The sequence below is a fragment of the Engystomops pustulosus genome, chromosome 2, assembly GCF_040894005.1.
Source record: "Engystomops pustulosus chromosome 2, aEngPut4.maternal, whole genome shotgun sequence".
NCBI classification, from domain to species: domain Eukaryota; kingdom Metazoa; phylum Chordata; class Amphibia; order Anura; family Leptodactylidae; genus Engystomops; species Engystomops pustulosus.
The window spans coordinates 38,558,133-38,575,942 of record NC_092412.1 but is presented as its reverse complement, the minus strand read 5'-3'; the positions used below and the strand labels follow the sequence as shown (position 1 = coordinate 38,575,942).

General features: G+C 45.1%; 1 protein-coding gene across 3 annotated transcripts in view; it reads right to left on the bottom strand.

Moving 5' to 3' along the window:
• Positions 1–14,773: 14,773 nt before the first annotated feature.
• Positions 14,774–17,810, bottom strand: part of TNFRSF19 (TNF receptor superfamily member 19) — a 49,558-nt gene continuing 46,521 nt past the window's right edge. For 2 of the 3 annotated variants that reach the window (XM_072134303.1, XM_072134304.1), the window contains one exon: positions 14,774–17,769. In XM_072134303.1, the coding sequence (XP_071990404.1) occupies positions 17,761–17,769 (9 nt within the window). In that variant the 3' untranslated portion in view covers positions 14,774–17,760. The remainder of the gene's footprint in view (positions 17,770–17,810) is intronic. The other variant, XR_011853033.1, reaches the window with a different exon arrangement.

The following is a 17,810-nucleotide window of genomic DNA, read 5'->3' as shown; positions in this document are numbered from 1 at the left end:
TTTACCCGTATAACCGCTGTGAGACTTGATAGGCCACACGTTGGCCTTGGGTTGTGCATCCGCCTATTTAGGCTTTTGAATGTGAAGAATGTGGCTGCCCTTTTTGCACATGCTCAGTAGTGAAGCGTAGTAAGGAATAGCTCCACTCATCCTACAACTGCTAGAGTGACCAGGTAACCAGGATTGTAAAGTTGGAGACTATTTTGGTAGAATTTGATTTAGAAATTAGGGAAATTGAGGAGTCAGAGTTTGGCTTACTAACTCCACAGCTGTGGTTGTGTCTATGGGCAGTCCAGTCTTTAGCCCTACCCTTATCTCACTAACTAAAACAAAGACAGAAATTGGGGATAGGGGCCTGACCATCGGGGCCCCAACAATCATGATAACTCCATGATCCTTTACTGGTTTTACACATGTGTGATCCTAGAGCCTCCTTACCTGTGGTCCTGGATTCATCGGGACAGTTCCGATTTTCAAGTATGTCCCGTCTGTGGTGGCAAGAGGTATGTCCCATGTCCTCTGGTTGCAGACAGATGGTGAAACAAGGTTCCATCAGCTCCTCAGTCCATCGTTCAGTGTGCAGCTGAATCTATCAGCTATGATATGATGCCATTGCACCAACCGGCTTCAGAGCCACACGTAAGGGGGGAAGTAACAGCAGTGTAGACATTATAAGAAAAGGGGGGGCATATAATAAGGGAACAGGACTAAAGAAAAAATGGGACCTTACACATAGGAGGTAAAGGAATGGGGGAATTATTAATTGGTGGGACACATTTGGGAATTTGGGTGGGTTTTGTATACAGCTGGGGGTAACTGCCGGGGTGCATTATACAGGATTGTGTGTGACAGGTAGAGAGAAATATACTACGGGGAGGCATTATACAGTGTGAGGGGCAATAAGAGGGTATTATATTGTGGGCACACAAGGGATAGGTTTGTAGCAAACTACTTACTTATTAACAATTTCTGAAAGTCGGGAGCTCACATCAGAGCTGGACTAGATCTACTTGCATAAAAAGTGTCCTAGTCCTTCTCGTGTGTGGCCAAAGGTGGACCCTGCACAAGTTCTGGAGATCCTAGCTGCTAAATCCTGTTCCACAGAAGATAGATATACATTTTAGATATCGCCTCCATTATTCCTAGCACAGAAAGATTTCATATCTCCATGTCCTTGGCATCGCCCACATCTTCACCTCTCTGCAGGATTCTGTCTCTCATGTTTCCTATGAAGAATGGCCAAACTCTTGAAATGTAATGTAATAATAAGGATCTCTGGAAAGTGGTTAGTGTGGTAAGAGCAAGGGAGCACCCAGACCCAAATTATAGGCCGTCCTAGACTTACATGACATCTTTGGCGCCTTGTATTGTTACTACTGATGGTTGTATGGTGGAAAAAGGAAATAGTATAGAAATAAGCTGCGGGTGGTGGAAAGGTCACAGATCCATGTGAAGCCAATTATAGACTGGTGGATACATATCTCTGAGAGTATTGAGCTGATCCCTCGTATTTTATAATCTGCTTAAGTATGTATACAACTGAAGATCTGTCAGAGATGGAAACTGGGCTGTAAGGGAAACTGTCATCAGGTTTTTACTATTAATCCTACAGAAGTCTTTATAATGTGCCCCATAACTCAGATCTAACAAAAATCACTTTAAAGGAAACCTACCATTTAGAATGGTAGGGGTAAGCTGTAAGTACCGAGGGTGAGCTGGTGCCGGTACTTACTTTCGTTAGTGTTATAAACCGCGGTATTGCGGTTTTAACACTTTTTAATCTTTAGAGCAGCAGAGGCTTCGGCGCTGCGTGCGCACTACATAGGAAATAGCGGAGATGTTGCGCGCGCACGGTCGCGCGCAGCGCCGAAGCCTCTCCTGCTCTAAAGTATAAAAAGTGTTAAAACCGCGATACCGCGGTTTATAACACTAACGAAAGTAAGTACCGGCACCAGCTCACCCTGAGCTAGTGCCCGGTACTTACAGCTTACACTGACCATTCTAAATGGTAGGTTTCCTTTAAAAAAAAGTGCTGGCACCTTTCCAGGAGCCTCTCCGAGTCACAAGGGGGGGGGGGGGGGTGTATTCTCTTCATTCAGCTCAGCTCCCTCATTCCCCCTCCCTGAGGAATGAGACATTGGCTGTGTGTGACACGCTGAAGAGAATTTCTGAGGGAGTTGAGAGATATGGGTGTAAATCCCCAAAGAGAAATCCGCTCACTCCTTCAGGTCCCATTCACACAACTGTAATTTCCCAATAGAGGACTATCGCACCCGGACATGGTGTGGTGAGCACACTGTCCTTGACCTTGCCTGGCCGCTGTACCACTAGTATCTAGTATACTAGGACATATTGTATATTTTACTGGATTAGCAGATAGGTCGCTTGGAAGCGTTCCCCCCTTTTCTTCTCGTGTGCTTCGTCAGGACAACGTTCCACGTGTGACTGTGGCCTCGTGGTTTATGTGCGGCTGTGGAGGAGACTTATGAATATGCCGGGCACTGAAGAAGACACAGAACGTACTCACACAGGGTGATTTGAATATACGGTGATATAACTTTGGGAACAGAATGACATGAGGAGGAACAATTTAGGGACGGTTGTACTGCTTTCTAATAGCAGTTATTATAATATGTGTATTTAGGGGGGTTACTGACAGGTTCCCTTTAAGCATTAGATCTAAAAACCCCTTACACAGGAATACAGAAGTAAAGTGACTTCTGCTGTGACATACTTCTGCAATTTGATGCAGTTCATCCTGTAAACACCAACAATGTTTATGCTGCAGTGCGTAAACCCGTAGATTAGACAATTTTATGCTGCACATTTTATTACCTAGCACGTGGTAAGATCCTGCCCCTTACGCTGCCAATGTAAATGCCTGTGGCCTTAGACACAGTTAGGGTGCAATATTGACATCTGTGCCAGAATGCACAAAAATTATTGAAGAAATGCACCATATATAGTTTTGTTCATTGTGTTAAAAGGCATTAGATTAAATCCCACCCCCTATTCTAAAACAGCATGTCCCTTGGGTATTCAGGTCTGACTCTGACATGTTGTAGTCTATGAGCTAATGCACATGTGGCATGGGTTAGATTGGTTAATGACGTTAGTAAGGCTGGTGCCACATGACCGCGCTCACAGGGAAAGAATCGTATTAATATGATGCAAGGAGTCCCTTCTTCCCTGTGGAGCAGTGTCACAATGTAATCATGTGCTGCTGTTTAGCTGAAAAGCAGGGACTCCCTGAATCATCTATTACAATGATACATTAATTTCTGTCCTCTGCTCGGTCCTCTTAAACCTGCGCACATTTGGTTTTTCACTGACCAAGCACATGTGCAGTCTAAAGGTGAACAAAGCTGTGAATAAGGAATGTGAAAAACTGCAAAAGTCCGTAGTTATATTCGAAAACAGACAGATAGTAGTTATAATTTAATGATGATCCACAAAGTTTCCCACTGTTCATTTGAAAAGGAGTTTATAGGACCTCTACCATCAGAGTAACTGCCCTAACTTCTCTTCTTATTATGGCCTCTAGGAGATGGCACCACTTATGACTGGACTTGGAATGGCCACATTCTCATTTTTTCATATACAAATATGCGAATGAGTCTAATGCACCGTGGCTGACATCACCGGAGCACCTCTTGGCTCCGCCGTGTCATAGTCTATGCACGACCCCACTCTCAATATTCCCACTCATCCCGGCCACTGATCTGCATGACGGCCGGTGACATCCCCCAGCTGTCTGCAAGTCTCGCAATTTTACTTTCCGAGCACAGCCGCTCTCGGTGCATGTGCTAAACTTGCACAGCTTGGGGAAGCCACCGCCTGTCTGTGGATCAGCGGGTGGGATGAGGGGGAATATTGAGAGTGGGGTCGTGGAAAGCCAAGAGGCGTTCTGGTGATGTCGGCCAGGGTGCATAAAGCTGATTTGCGTCATTTTATAAAGTAATAATCCAGCCTCTCCAAAAATGGTGCCATCCCCTAGAGCAGTGATGGTAAACCTAGTGACCTAGTGCCCAAAGGACGCCTTCTGTCTCCCCTGTTCTGGGGTGACCGAGTGCCCATGTAGAGGGCTTCGAGTGTCACCTCTGGCACCTGTGCCATAGGTTTTGCCACCACTGCCCTAGAGGCCATAACGAATAGGTAATGGCAGTCCACCATCGGTTTTGCCAATTTTTTTTCTCGTATGTCCACAAAAACATAGTCATTTTTACAAAAACAGTAGAGGTTTTTTTCCACAATTTTTCTTAATATCTCTTATCTAATATTTAGAATTTTTCTGAGGAATAAGCCTAATTCTGTAGACTCTTCCGGGCCGGTGTGCCGTTTCAGAGCACCTGTTCTAGGTCCCCGACTGATCATCTCTTTGTACTTTAAAACAAAGTGAAGCCACTTTAGACAGATCTGATTCCCATTCAATAGCTGGAATAGATGAGTTCTCCACTTTGTTCTAATCATGGCTGCCCTCAAAGCCCTTGATGGGATTATCTATCAGAGCACAATGAGCATAAAACAATACCCAGAACTCAGCATTTGATCTCTGCATGAGAGACGTTTGATGTGGAGAGGCTGCATTGTATTAGCAGGATACCGTATTACACACAGCCGAGAATGTCTGCTGCTTTCTGGATGAGGGGTGATCCAGGCCATCAACTCACCATTGGAAAATAAGGGGTACACTAGTAGCCTTCTCGGAGCTTGTCGGAGGAATTACAGATTTTATGACCTACCTGTGTCCATTGGAGCTCATTGTGAAAGCAATGTATACATACACACCAGGAAGAGGGGTAGATTACAAAAATGTATAAATGTTTAGTACAAAAATATTATTAAAAATGGTCTAGCAGATAATTGAGACCATACAGATGTGTACATTTATTGAAATTGGAGGAGTTCAACCACAATATATGTTTAGCAGGGATATAACAAGCAGTGTATAACATGAGCAGGGATATAACAAGCAGTGTATAACATGAGCAGGGATATAACAAGCAGTGTATAACATGAGCAGGGATATAACAAGCAGTGTACCTGTATGACATCACATGACCAGGAATATAATGAGCTGTGCACCTGTGTGACATCACATGACCAGGGATATAATGAGCTGTGCACCTGTGTGACATCACATGACCAGGTATATAACGAGCCGTGCACCTGTGTGACATCGCATGACCAGGTATATAACGAGCCGTGCACCTGTGTGACATCACATGAGCAGGAACATAAGAAGCAGTGCACCTGTGTGACATCACATGAGCAGGGACATAAGAAGCAGTGCACCTGTGTGACATCACATAGCCGGGGTCCAGTGTTACTGGAAGTAAACAATGAAGTTTTCTATAGAATGACAGCAAGCAGAGATCTAGAAAACTGTGAGGAATTGATACAGAATGAATATTGGAAAATTGTAACACTTTTCATTACACAAACAATATCAATTATTTGCTGACAGTGGACAACCCCTTTAAAAGCAGCCTGTCAGCTCCTGGGCCACATATAACATAAGGCCTTGAAGGTAAGGTGAAGCATGCCTTGTCCTTCAAAAATGCACCAAATGCATTACAGATGCATTATATAACATTACAGAGGAATTTGTGGAAGCTTGAGGAGTGGGTGGAGAAATCGCTGATGAGGTTTAATGTAGACAAATGTAAAGTTATACACTTGGGCCATGATAACAAAAAGTACAATTATGTTCTAAACAGTCAATTACTTGATAAACTGCAGCTGAAAGAAGACTTGGGGGTATTGGCGGTGGGTAACCTTAATTTTAGTAACCGCTGCTAAAGCAAATAAAATTATGGGATGTATCAAGAGAGGAATATATTCTCATGATAAAGACTTAGTTTTGCCCTTATACAAATCCCTGGTCAGACCACACATGAAATATTGTTTTGGGCACCAGTGTATAACAAGGACATAAATCACCATAGACAGGGGGCATCCTCTACACCTAGAGAAGAGGCGGTTCTACCATCACCATAGACAGGGGCATCCTCTACACCTAGAGGAGAGGAGGTTCTATTATCACCATAGATGGGGGGCATCCTCTACACCTAGAGGAGAGGAGGTTCTACCATCACCATAGACAGGGGGCATCCTCTACACCTAGAGGAGAGGCGGTTCTACCATCACCATAGACAGGGGCATCCTCTACACCTAGAGGAGAGGCGGTTCTATTATCACCATAGATGGGGGGCATCCTCTACACCTAGAGGAGAGGAGGCTCTACCATCACCATAGACAGGGGGCATCCTCTACACCTAGAGGAGAGGAGGTTCTACCATCACCATAGACAGGGGGCATCCTCTACACCTAGAGGAGAGGCGGTTCTACCATCACCATAGAAAGGGGCATCCTCTACACCTAGAGGAGAGGCGGTTCTACCATCTCCATAGACAGGGGACATCGTCTACACCTAGAGGAGAGGTGGTTCTACCATCACCATAGACAGGGAGCATCCTCTACCTAGAGGAAAAGCAGTTCTACCATCAACATAGACAGGGGCATCCTCTACACCTAGAGGAGAGGCAGTTCTACCATCACTATAGACAGGGGGCATCCTCTACACCTAGAGGAGAGGTGGTTCTACCATCACCATAGACAGGGGGCATCCTCTACACCTAGAGGAGAGGAGGTTCTACCATCACCATAGACAGGGGCAATCTCTACACCTAGAGGAGAGGTGGTTCTACCATCACCATAGACAGGGGCATCCTCTACACCTAGAGGAGAGGAGGTTCTACCATCACCATAGACAGGGGCAATCTCTACACCTAGAGGAGAGGTGGTTCTACCATCACCATAGACAGGGGCATCCTCTACACCTAGAGGAGAGGGGGTCTACCATCACCATAGACAGGGGCAATCTCTACACCTAGAGGAGAGGTGGTTCTACCATCACCATAGACAGGGGCATCCTCTACACCTAGAGGAGAGGGGGTTCTACCATCACCATAGACAATGGGCATCCTCTACACCTAGAGGAGAGGCAGTTCTACCATCACCATAGACAGGAGCATCCTCTACACCTAGAGGAGAGGAGGTTCTACCATCACCATAGACAGGGGGCATCCTCTACACCTAGAGGAGAGGAGGTTCAACAATCACCATAGACAGGGGGCATCCTCTACCCCTAGAGAAGAGGAGGGTCTACCATCACCATAGACAGGGGGCATCCTCTACACTTAGAGGAGAGGCGGTTCTACCATCATCATAGACAGGGGCATCCTCTACACCTAGAGGAGAGGAGGTTCTATCATCCCCATAGACATGGGACATCCTCTACACCTAGAGGAGAGGAGGTTCTACCATCACCATAGACAGGAAGCATCCTCTACACCTAGAGGAGAGGAGGTTCTACCATCACCATAGACAGGGGGCATCCTCTACACCTAGAGGAGAGGAGGTTCTATCATCCCCATAGACATGGGACATCCTCTACACCTAGAGGAGAGGAGGTCCTACCATCACCATAGACAGGGGGCATCCCCTACACCTAGAGGAGAGGAGGTTCAACAATCACCATAGACAGGGGGCATCCTCTACACCTAGAGAAGAGGAGGGTCTACCATCACCATAGACAGGGGACATCCTCTACACCTAGAGAAGAGGAGGTTCTACCATCACTATAGACAGGGGCGTCCTCTACACCTAGAGAAGAGGAGGGTCTACCATTACCATAGACAGGGGCATCCTCTACACCTAGAGGAGAGGAGCTTCTACCATCACCATGGACAGGGGCATCCTCTACACCTAGAGGAGAGGCGGTTCTACCATCACCATAGACAGGGGCATCCTCTACACCTAGAGAAGAGGTGATTCTACCATCACCATAGACAGGGACATCCTCTACACCTAGAGGAGAGGAACTTCTACCATCACCATAGACAGGGGCATCCTCTACACCTAGAGGAGAGGAGGTTCTACCATCACCATAGACAGGGGGCATCCTCTACACCTAGAGGAGAGGCGGTTCTACCATCACCATAGAAAGGGGCATCCTCTACACCTAGAGGAGAGGCGGTTCTACCATCTCCATAGACAGGGGACATCGTCTACACCTAGAGGAGAGGTGGTTCTACCATCCCTATAGACAGGGGCATCCTCTACCTAGAGGCGAAGCAGTTCTACCATCACCATAGACAGGGAGCATCCTCTAGCTAGAGGAAAAGCAGTTCTACCATCAACATAGACAGGGGCATCCTCTACACCTAGAGGAGAGGCAGTTCTACCATCACTATAGACAGGGGGCATCCTCTACACCTAAAGGAGAGGCAGTTCTACCATCACCATAGACAGGAGCATCCTCTACACCTAGAGGAGAGGAGGTTCTTCCATCACCATAGACAGGGGCAATCTCTACACCTAGAGGAGAGGTGGTTCTACCATCACCATAGACAGGGGCATCCTCTACACCTAGAGGAGAGGAGGTTCTACCATCACCATAGACAGGGGCAATCTCTACACCTAGAGGAGAGGTGGTTCTACCATCACCATAGACAGGGGCATCCTCTACACCTAGAGGAGAGGGGGTCTACCATCACCATAGACAGGGGCAATCTCTACACCTAGAGGAGAGGCAGTTCTACCATCACCATAGACAGGGGCATCCTCTACACCTAGAGGAGAGGGGGTTCTACCATCACCATAGACAATGGGCATCCTCTACACCTAGAGGAGAGGAGGTTCTACCATCACCATAGACAGGGGGCATCCTCTACACCTAGAGGAGAGGAGGTTCAACAATCACCATAGACAGGGGGCATCCTCTACCCCTAGAGAAGAGGAGGGTCTACCATCACCATAGACAGGGGGCATCCTCTACACCTAGAGGAGAGGCGGTTCTACCATCATCATAGACAGGGGCATCCTCTACACCTAGAGGAGAGGAGGTTCTATCATCCCCATAGACATGGGACATCCTCTACACCTAGAAGAGAGGAGGTCCTACCATCACAATAGACAGGGGGCATCCCCTACACCTAGAGGAGAGGAGGTTCAACAATCACCATAGACAGGGGGCATCCTCTACACCTAGAGAAGAGGAGGGTCTACCATCACCATAGACAGGGGACATCCTCTACACCTAGAGAAGAGGAGGTTCTACCATCACCATAGACAGGGGCATCCTCTACACCTAGAGAAGAGGAGGGACTACCATTACCATAGACAGGGGCATCCTCTACACCTAGAGGAGAGGAGCTTCTACCATCACCATAGACAGGGGCAATCTCTACACCTAGAGGAGTGGTGGTTCTACCATCACCATAGACAGGGGCATCCTCTACACCTAGAGAAGAGGTGATTCTACCATCACTATAGACAGGGGCATCCTCTACACCTAGAGAAGAGGTGATTCTACCATCACCATAGACAGGGACATCCTCTACACCTAGAGGAGAGGAACTTCTACCATCACCATAGACAGGGGCATCCTCTACACCTAGAGGAGAGGCGGTTCTACCATCTCCATAGACAGGGGGCATCCTCTACACCTAGAGGAGAGGCGGTTCTACCATCACCATAGACAGGGGGCATCCTCTACACCTAGAGGAGAGGAGGTTCTACCATCACCATAGACAGGGGGCATCCTCTACACCTAGAGGAGAGGCTGTTCTACCATCACCATAGACAGGGGGCATCCTCTACACCTAGAGGAGAGGCTTTTCTACCATCACCATAGACAGGGGGCATCCTCTACACCTAGAGGAGAGGCTGTTCTACCATCACCATAGACAGGGGGCATCCTCTACACCTAGAGGAGAGGAGGTTCTACCATCTCCATAGACAGGGGGCATCCTCTACACCTAGAGGAGAGGAGCTTCTACCATCACCATAGACAGGGGCATCCTCTACACCTAGAGGAGAGGCGGTTCTACCATCACCATAGACAGGGGCATCCTCTACACCTAGAGAAGAGGTGATTCTACCATCACCATAGACAGGGACATCCTCTACACCTAGAGGAGAGGAGCTTCTACCATCACCATAGACAGGGGCATCCTCTACACCTAGAGGAGAGGCGGTTCTACCATCTCCATAGACAGGGGGCATCCTCTACACCTAGAGGAGAGGCGGTTCTACCATCACTATAGACAGGGGGCATCCTCTACACCTAGAGAAGAGGTGATTCTACCATCACCATAGACAGGGGCATCCTCTACACCTAGAGAAGAGGTGATTCTACTATCACCATAGACAGGGACATCCTCTACACCTAGAGGAGAGGAGCTTCTACCATCACCATAGACAGGGGCATCCTCTACACCTAGAGGAGAGGCGGTTCTACCATCTCCATAGACAGGGGGCATCCTCTACACCTAGAGGAGAGGCGGTTCTACCATCACCATAGACAGGGGGCATCCTCTACACCTAGAGGAGAGGAGGTTCTACCATCACCATAGACAGGGGACATCCTCTACACCTAGAGGAGAGGAGGTTCTACCATCACCATAGACAGGAGGCATCCTCTACAACTAGAGGAGAGGAGGTTCTACCATCACCATAGACAGGGGACATTCTCTACACCTAGAGGGGAAGAGGTTCTACCATCTCCATAGACAGGGGGCATCCTCTACACCTAGAGGAGAGGAGGTTCTACCATCTCCATAGACAGGGGGCATCCTCTACACCTAGAGGAGAGGCGGTTCTACCATCTCCATAGACAGGGGGCATCCTCTACACCTAGAGGAGTGGTGGTTCTATCATCACCATAGACAGGGGGCATCCTCTACACCTAGAGGAGAGGCAGTTCTAGCATCACCATAGAGACACATTCTTTACTGTAAGAGCAGTGAGACTATGGACTTTCTGGAGAGCAAAAATATATTGGGTTATAGGGAAAAATCATTTGTACTTCAGGTTGTACTTGATGGACTTGCGTCTTTTTCCAACCTTGTACTCTATGAAATGCTCAATTTTTTATCTATATGCAAATAAGAATTTCAGTGAAGCATGGGTGTGGCCACAAGGTCCATTGACCTCCTCTTGTGCTGATTTTGTTGAGTGTTTTGTCACAATCGCATCCCAGCCCCACTGTGTATGATCTTATGTCAGCATGTAGCCTTAGCAGAAGATGTCCTTCACAAAACATTATAAATGATCCTTCAGCCCTCATTCCTTACGTGACCTACGACCCTCTCTATACAATATGTACATCTGTGCATTTTTCTCCTTCGTCTATTGTTCTCCGGGAGATTTCATTGATATTTCAGGGGTATAAGTAGGATTTTATTCACAATTCTCCTTTCTCACACATCTTGTGGAGGCATCGCTTTCTACTCTGATCTCTGACGAGACCCAATCCAATCCTCTCCCCCGTCCTGTCTACCATCAGAAACATTCCCCTCTAATCCAGCCATTCAACACGTATGTGAAAAACAGCAGGACTGCTGGCAAATCCACCGGCCATTGTTATAACCCGCTGGAAGTATTGCATCATGGGATATAATCAAAATGGATCAGATGCACTGTGAAGGCCAAGTGGGTTTTGCCAACACTGATGCTTAAACCAAATATGGATTAGATTGCACCCTGCTAGCACAGAGTGGGCATTGTATTCCTTTGTTATGCTGCACACAAACCGCACAGCTGGCACAGAGAGGCAGACACTATGCCCTTTGTTGTGTCTTAGAGAAAGAGAGAGGAGTGCAGGAGGAGGAATGTGCTGCAGGTAGTAATCTCCAGTCACAAGAGGAGGTGCAGGGAGACATCATTCATTTCATCTAATGGAGCGCTCCGAGGGATCTCAAAGGAATGCAAACTTTAATAGTCATTGCATAGACGAGAGTTTACTACAAGCCCTTCCCGCCAATGCTGAAACAGAACTGTGCAAAAGTTTTAGGCAGGTGTGAAAAATTACAGGAAAAAACGGTAGAGTTAAAAATGTATTCCACCGCAGTATAACAATCCCAAACATCCAGCCAATATCATAACTATCTTCATGGTAAAGAGAAAAAAAGGAGTCCTGGAAGTCATGATATGGTCTCCAGAAATACTTGATCTCAACATCTGTCTGGCATTACGTAAAGGAATTTTGTATCCACATATGAGCAAGTCTACATCCACTGAAGATGTTTGGAACAACCTCCCTGTTGAGTTTCTTCTTAAAGTGTTTATTTAGAAGAAATTATGCTATTTGGAAGGCTTGTCCCTAAAAATATTGATGGGATTTAGTTTTCTTTTATTATTTTATTTTATTAATGCATTTTGGTTGAAAACATAAAACAGGTTCTGTACTGGAGGAATAGGACATCCAAGGAAGATGAATATCCTGCCCTACCCCAGCTTCCCAGATGGGAAAAATCACATACTGATAAGGTGAATGGTATTACCTGTGAAAGTTCTCAAATTTGAATCCCCTATTGATGTTTACACAATAATTTTTTTACAATTATAGTCTTTAATATCATCACTCCCTAGACTGGACATTTTAAGAATCCAGAGTGTGGGTGGCACTAGCTGAACACACTTCATGATTCCTCTATGCTATGGGATACTATGTGCTGACAATGTACTCAGATTATGAGTTTATCTACACTTTTATTCTACTGGTATCTGATTCATAGAAAAAGAGAGATAAGACAGATCAGAGTCATGAGACGGATATAAGACACAATGACACACTCAGCTCTGCTGCCTAATCAATAATCAGCACTGCTATCCCCCCCTACTCTTGGATACAGAACTAGCAGGTGCCTGTGTATATAGTGCTGTTTGCCTCCTACCCCCTCCACCTTCTCCTGCAATACAAGAGAAGGTAAACAACTCTTCCGACTATAGTCAGTAGATTTACGGATCGGATCCAGGGACAGCCAAATTGTGTACACCAGGACTGATAGAAACCGGTTGGAATTATATCTGTTAAATGCTGTATTTTTGCTGTAAGATTGAATTAGAGAATGTCTATTTTTGGTAGCCCAAGTATATTTAAGAATCTTGTGTTTGTGGGAACTCTTTTGGCCTTGTATCATGTTGACTCACTGGAAGTTTTCCCCAGGTTACAAAGCCTGCGACTGCCATATTGTGATTGTGTTGGTTTGTTTTTATAAGGTTAAGCAGATCTTTGCTTGCTCAGCGCCTTTGTGGGTTATAAAGACCAGAACAATACATTGCGTCTCTGTAAATAAGGATATTATATTGTAACAAACGTCTATGTAAACCACTGAAAAACCTTAGATCTGTAGGTTCAGGGGTCAACTCTACCTGTAAAGAAAAGTAAGATTACCAAATCCTCGGCATGAATGCATCACTATGAAGAGGATCAAGTGTTTAAGATACATTTCAAGTGTCTGCTGGTCGAATGTCACAAATACCTCGGCTAATCCTCTGCTTTCTTTACCTATTGAAGGGATATTAAGTTCACATCCTCCGTGTTTACATGCTGGAGAAGAGCAGACAGAGGCCAAACCTCGTAAACTCTACTTCACAGCCGAGAAACCGTCCACATCGAGAATTTATGAGTCCTAATAGCATGTAAAACGTGGAGGATCTTATTAATACTCATGAAGTTGTATTACAGGAGGTCTACAGTCAGGTAGTGTGAAGGAAGAGAAGGTCAGAAGAGAAGAATTTGTTGTCGCCTGAGAAACTTTGAAGGGTATTTGCCGCTTGGACACTGGATAAATGTCACGGATGCTCCTGCGACTCTCCTCTCGGTCTGAGGTGCACCCATGTGCCTCCCTGTGCCCCCTCAGTGCTGCGGCAGGCTCTCACACCTGTCAGCACACCAGCGCCATCTCCCGTGATTGGGTGTGCGTGTCCCCGCCTCCTAGGGCATGTGCAGGTTTTTTGAGGTCTAAAGGGCCAGGGCACTCCTAATGGGCGCTGGCCATATGGCAATCTAATAAAAAACCAGCCTCATCCCTCATGCCCTGCCGGATCTTTGTGCTCTGATGCTATTGAAAATGCTGTGTTCCTTGCCCTGTGCGTTTATCCTGATTTCCCGTTGTGACCCCGGTTCTGTTCCTGACTTCGCTCCTCTACTGCCAGCCCTGACCTCCTGCCTGTCCCTGACCATGATTCTGTTCTACGACTCTGTACTTCGCTTTCACCGGATGCAAAATCGCGCCTGTGGAACGACCTGGTGGTATCCTGCCGAAGTAAGTCCAACCCGCTTTGCGGCATTCTATGGTGAAAACCGGGTACCACTTAGAGTCCGCTCTCTTAAATTATCACTCGCGGTGGTACAGTGAGTCCACTACCCCAAATCCTGACAATAAATGTCTGATGTAGGTACCACATGAGAGAAAACTAAGGATTTTATACTTCTTTTTTGACGTGCCTATCCTCATTTGCACTATTTATGATCGCTTCCATATATGCCCACGGTGAGCCGATTCCTAAGGGTTAAAACAAACGACCTTGGTCAAAGAACAGTGCAGTGTCCTGTTTCAAAAGAACAACCACTGTGCTAGGAATTGGACTTCGAACATCATAGTGAAATATAATGGGAGTCCCTGATTTCCCTGCTGATTCTTCTTGGAGAAGCAGGGACTCCTTGTATTATATCACCATGATGTCCCGTCCTCGGCACAGCGGACAGTCCCTAAAACAGAACACTGCACGTTTTGAGATGAGTGGACCAACCATGCTTATCTTTTTATTAGCCCTTATGCTGGGTCCCCACACAGCAGTTGGGTCCTAATTTGGTGATACCAGAATTCTGTCACATCAAACAATGAACAAAATTCTAATAAAAGTAATGGTAATAATAAGTCACAGGCTGATTTTTTTTAGTCAGGACCATCCAAAGACATAAAAAGTGCAAAAGTTTATTTTTTCTTAACAATGTATTTACATAATGAGATATAAAAAAAAATTGCCAAAAAATATTCAGATTTACAAATAAGCAGATATCTGGAGGTTTCTTTCAACCCAACAAGAATTTACAGCAATTTACATTACTCTCTGGGCCTTGTTGCACATAGCAACCAGAGCTTCCATTTTGTGGAAAAGTGAAAGAAAAATTCTGATTGGTTACTAGGGACATCTGGTAATTTTGACATCCATGATGCCCACTGAATATAAAAAGCTATACAATATATACAGAGACACCCGCCACAGGATGTTTCATGGATTTCCTTCATTGTTACTGCTGGAAAGTAAAACAGCAATAATTATCTGACTGAATTTACAATGGAGATGTAGTTGTTAATGACAGCCTATGCCGTTGCTGCTTTCATTTTTCAAAGCTCCTTCAAACAATGTGTGGAGGGATGTGATTGGTTGACCACTGGTGCATCTTCCACATGGTGTACATGTAGTATAGGGCACTGCAGGATTGTACTCAAAGCTTTATTTATAAAACAAGTTCACAAATTTCCTGTTGCTATTTCGTAATAACATGGAGGATTTATTAGAAGTATTTTTATCAACACTCACAGTAATAAAACCTGCTGCTGACACTTGTGGAAATCCACTGGGGGTAACTTACCATTAGACAGTCTTTTGTGCTTGATAAATCTGCTGGCAGTGTCTTACGCCAGTGACTTTGCACTGTCCTATGTTCATCTGGCGCAATGGAGAGTCACAAAACCCCATTTTTATGACAACTGCGCCAAAATGATGCCACATGTAGAAAAAAAAGATAAATTACCCCAAACTGAATTATTATAATTCACCTTTGAGTAAAAATGGCAACTTCTGATCAATAATGACATCTCTCCTCTACGTTGTGCCATCATATTTTTCATCTCCCTCCATGTAATTATCATCTTCCCTCTCATCTAAGACTCCCTGTTCCTCACATGCGCAACCTCAAAGAGAACCTGTCAGAAGGCTTATAAGATAACTGGCAAGATGCTAAATGGCACTTTCATAAATATTCAGTGTTAAAGGGTTTGTCCAGTTCCTGTGGATAAAAACCAGTCCCCAGTCATGTGATGTCACACAAGTGCACAGCTACTTTTATATCACACAGCTCTGATTACTCATATAATGAGCATAATGACATCAAAAGACCATGAATATAACGACCCGTGCAGCTGTGTGACATCACATAACCAGGGATATAACGAGCCTTGCACCTGTGTGACATCACATGAGCAAGGAATATAACAAGCTGTGTACCTGTGTGATATCACATGACCAGGAATATAACAAGCTGTGTACCTGTGTGATATCACATGGCCAGGAATATAACAAGCTGTGCACCTGTGTGATATCACATGACCAGGGATATAACGAGCCTTGCACCTGTGTGACATCACATGACCAGGAACCAGTGCTTATCCACTGGAAGTAAACATTGAAGCTTCCTATAGAATGACACCAAGCGGAGATCTAGAAAACCGTGAGGAATTGATACAGAAAAAAATATTGAAAAATTGTACAACTTTTCATTACACAAACAATAGCAATTATTTGCTGAAAGTGGACGACCCCTTTAAGTGTGACAACCGTGGTGTAAATTAAAGGGTTGTGCATGATTATAGGCAGGGAGCAATGACTCTTAAGAGGTATTCAGGTATCCAAGTTATAAGAGATAACATACTGATCAGTGGGGTTCCTAGTATTAGGTCCTCATGGATCAAGAGAATGGGGGTCCACAGTAACCCAATGAATGGAGTGGCAGGTACTCCCTATGGCACCAGCTACTTCTACCATAGACAGGGAACAGAGCATGAAACGCACAAGCTTGACCTGCCACTCCATTCATTAGGGTGCAGCAGACCATCATTCATAGAACATAAAGATTGGACACTGACATTCAACATGCTCAATCCTTCTTTCCCCAGCTATTATTATCAGGGTTAAGATAGGAAACCCTCATATAGATCCGCTTCTCCTGTCCTAATTTCTGGGTGGGCCGCCTTTTTTTTTCCAATGGACCTTTAGCCATCATCAGAACCGCATATTACTTGGTCTCCACATCATATCAGGCAGAAATATTTGAACATATGCCACCTGCCAGGCAGGATAACATCACAAAGCATCCGCTACAGATCTACACAACTAACGTATGAAAAACATCCAAAGTGTTCTTATAAAAACCTGCCCGATCATACAATATGTGTATAAAAATGTCCAGAAATAGTGCTTATACACAATACATGTGGCTGTGTTTCAGAAATGTAATTTTGACATATGTCAGATGAAGGTCCAGCTTAAGTGCATCTAGAAAAGTCAAGTGTTTGATACGTAGGTGGCCATGGCTCTACCAGACAAGACGTATCTGGCAATTAACTCAATTGTTTAGGTGGCAGTCAATAAATTCAGCAGAGTAATGTGCCGATCTCATAACGCACCGTGTAAGCCCATAGAAAATAATGGGACTGGTGATTTGAGTATTTTTTTGAAGTCTGATGAAGACGACGTGTACAGTTCATCTCATAAATAATGGGTGGGGGGTGGGGAAATCACATTTTTCGCTTTTTGCTTCCTCAAATATCTCCTTTGTATCAAGCTACATACAAATCCACAAGTCCAGGTTAATACTTTAAGATGTTTCAGGGATGAGCAATCGGTCATATACATCATCATCATCAAGTGTCATCAAGTAGATCTGAAGAAAAGTCTCATTCTATAAAGAACCTTGAGGACATAAATCTCCAAGAAGCAAATCCAAAAGACTTCCTGTGGGTGGATCACAAGGTATATATATATCTCCATGTGGTTGTTTGAGACATGGATTTCCAAGTGGAAAATCTATCAGTTGATCTCCAGGTGATGGACCTAGTACATGTTCCTGATGGCTGATTATGGAATAGACGTCCGAATGGGGGATCCTGAGGTAAATCTCACTCAGCATTCCTGAAAATTAATAAAATTTGTATTACTCTAAGATGAAAATA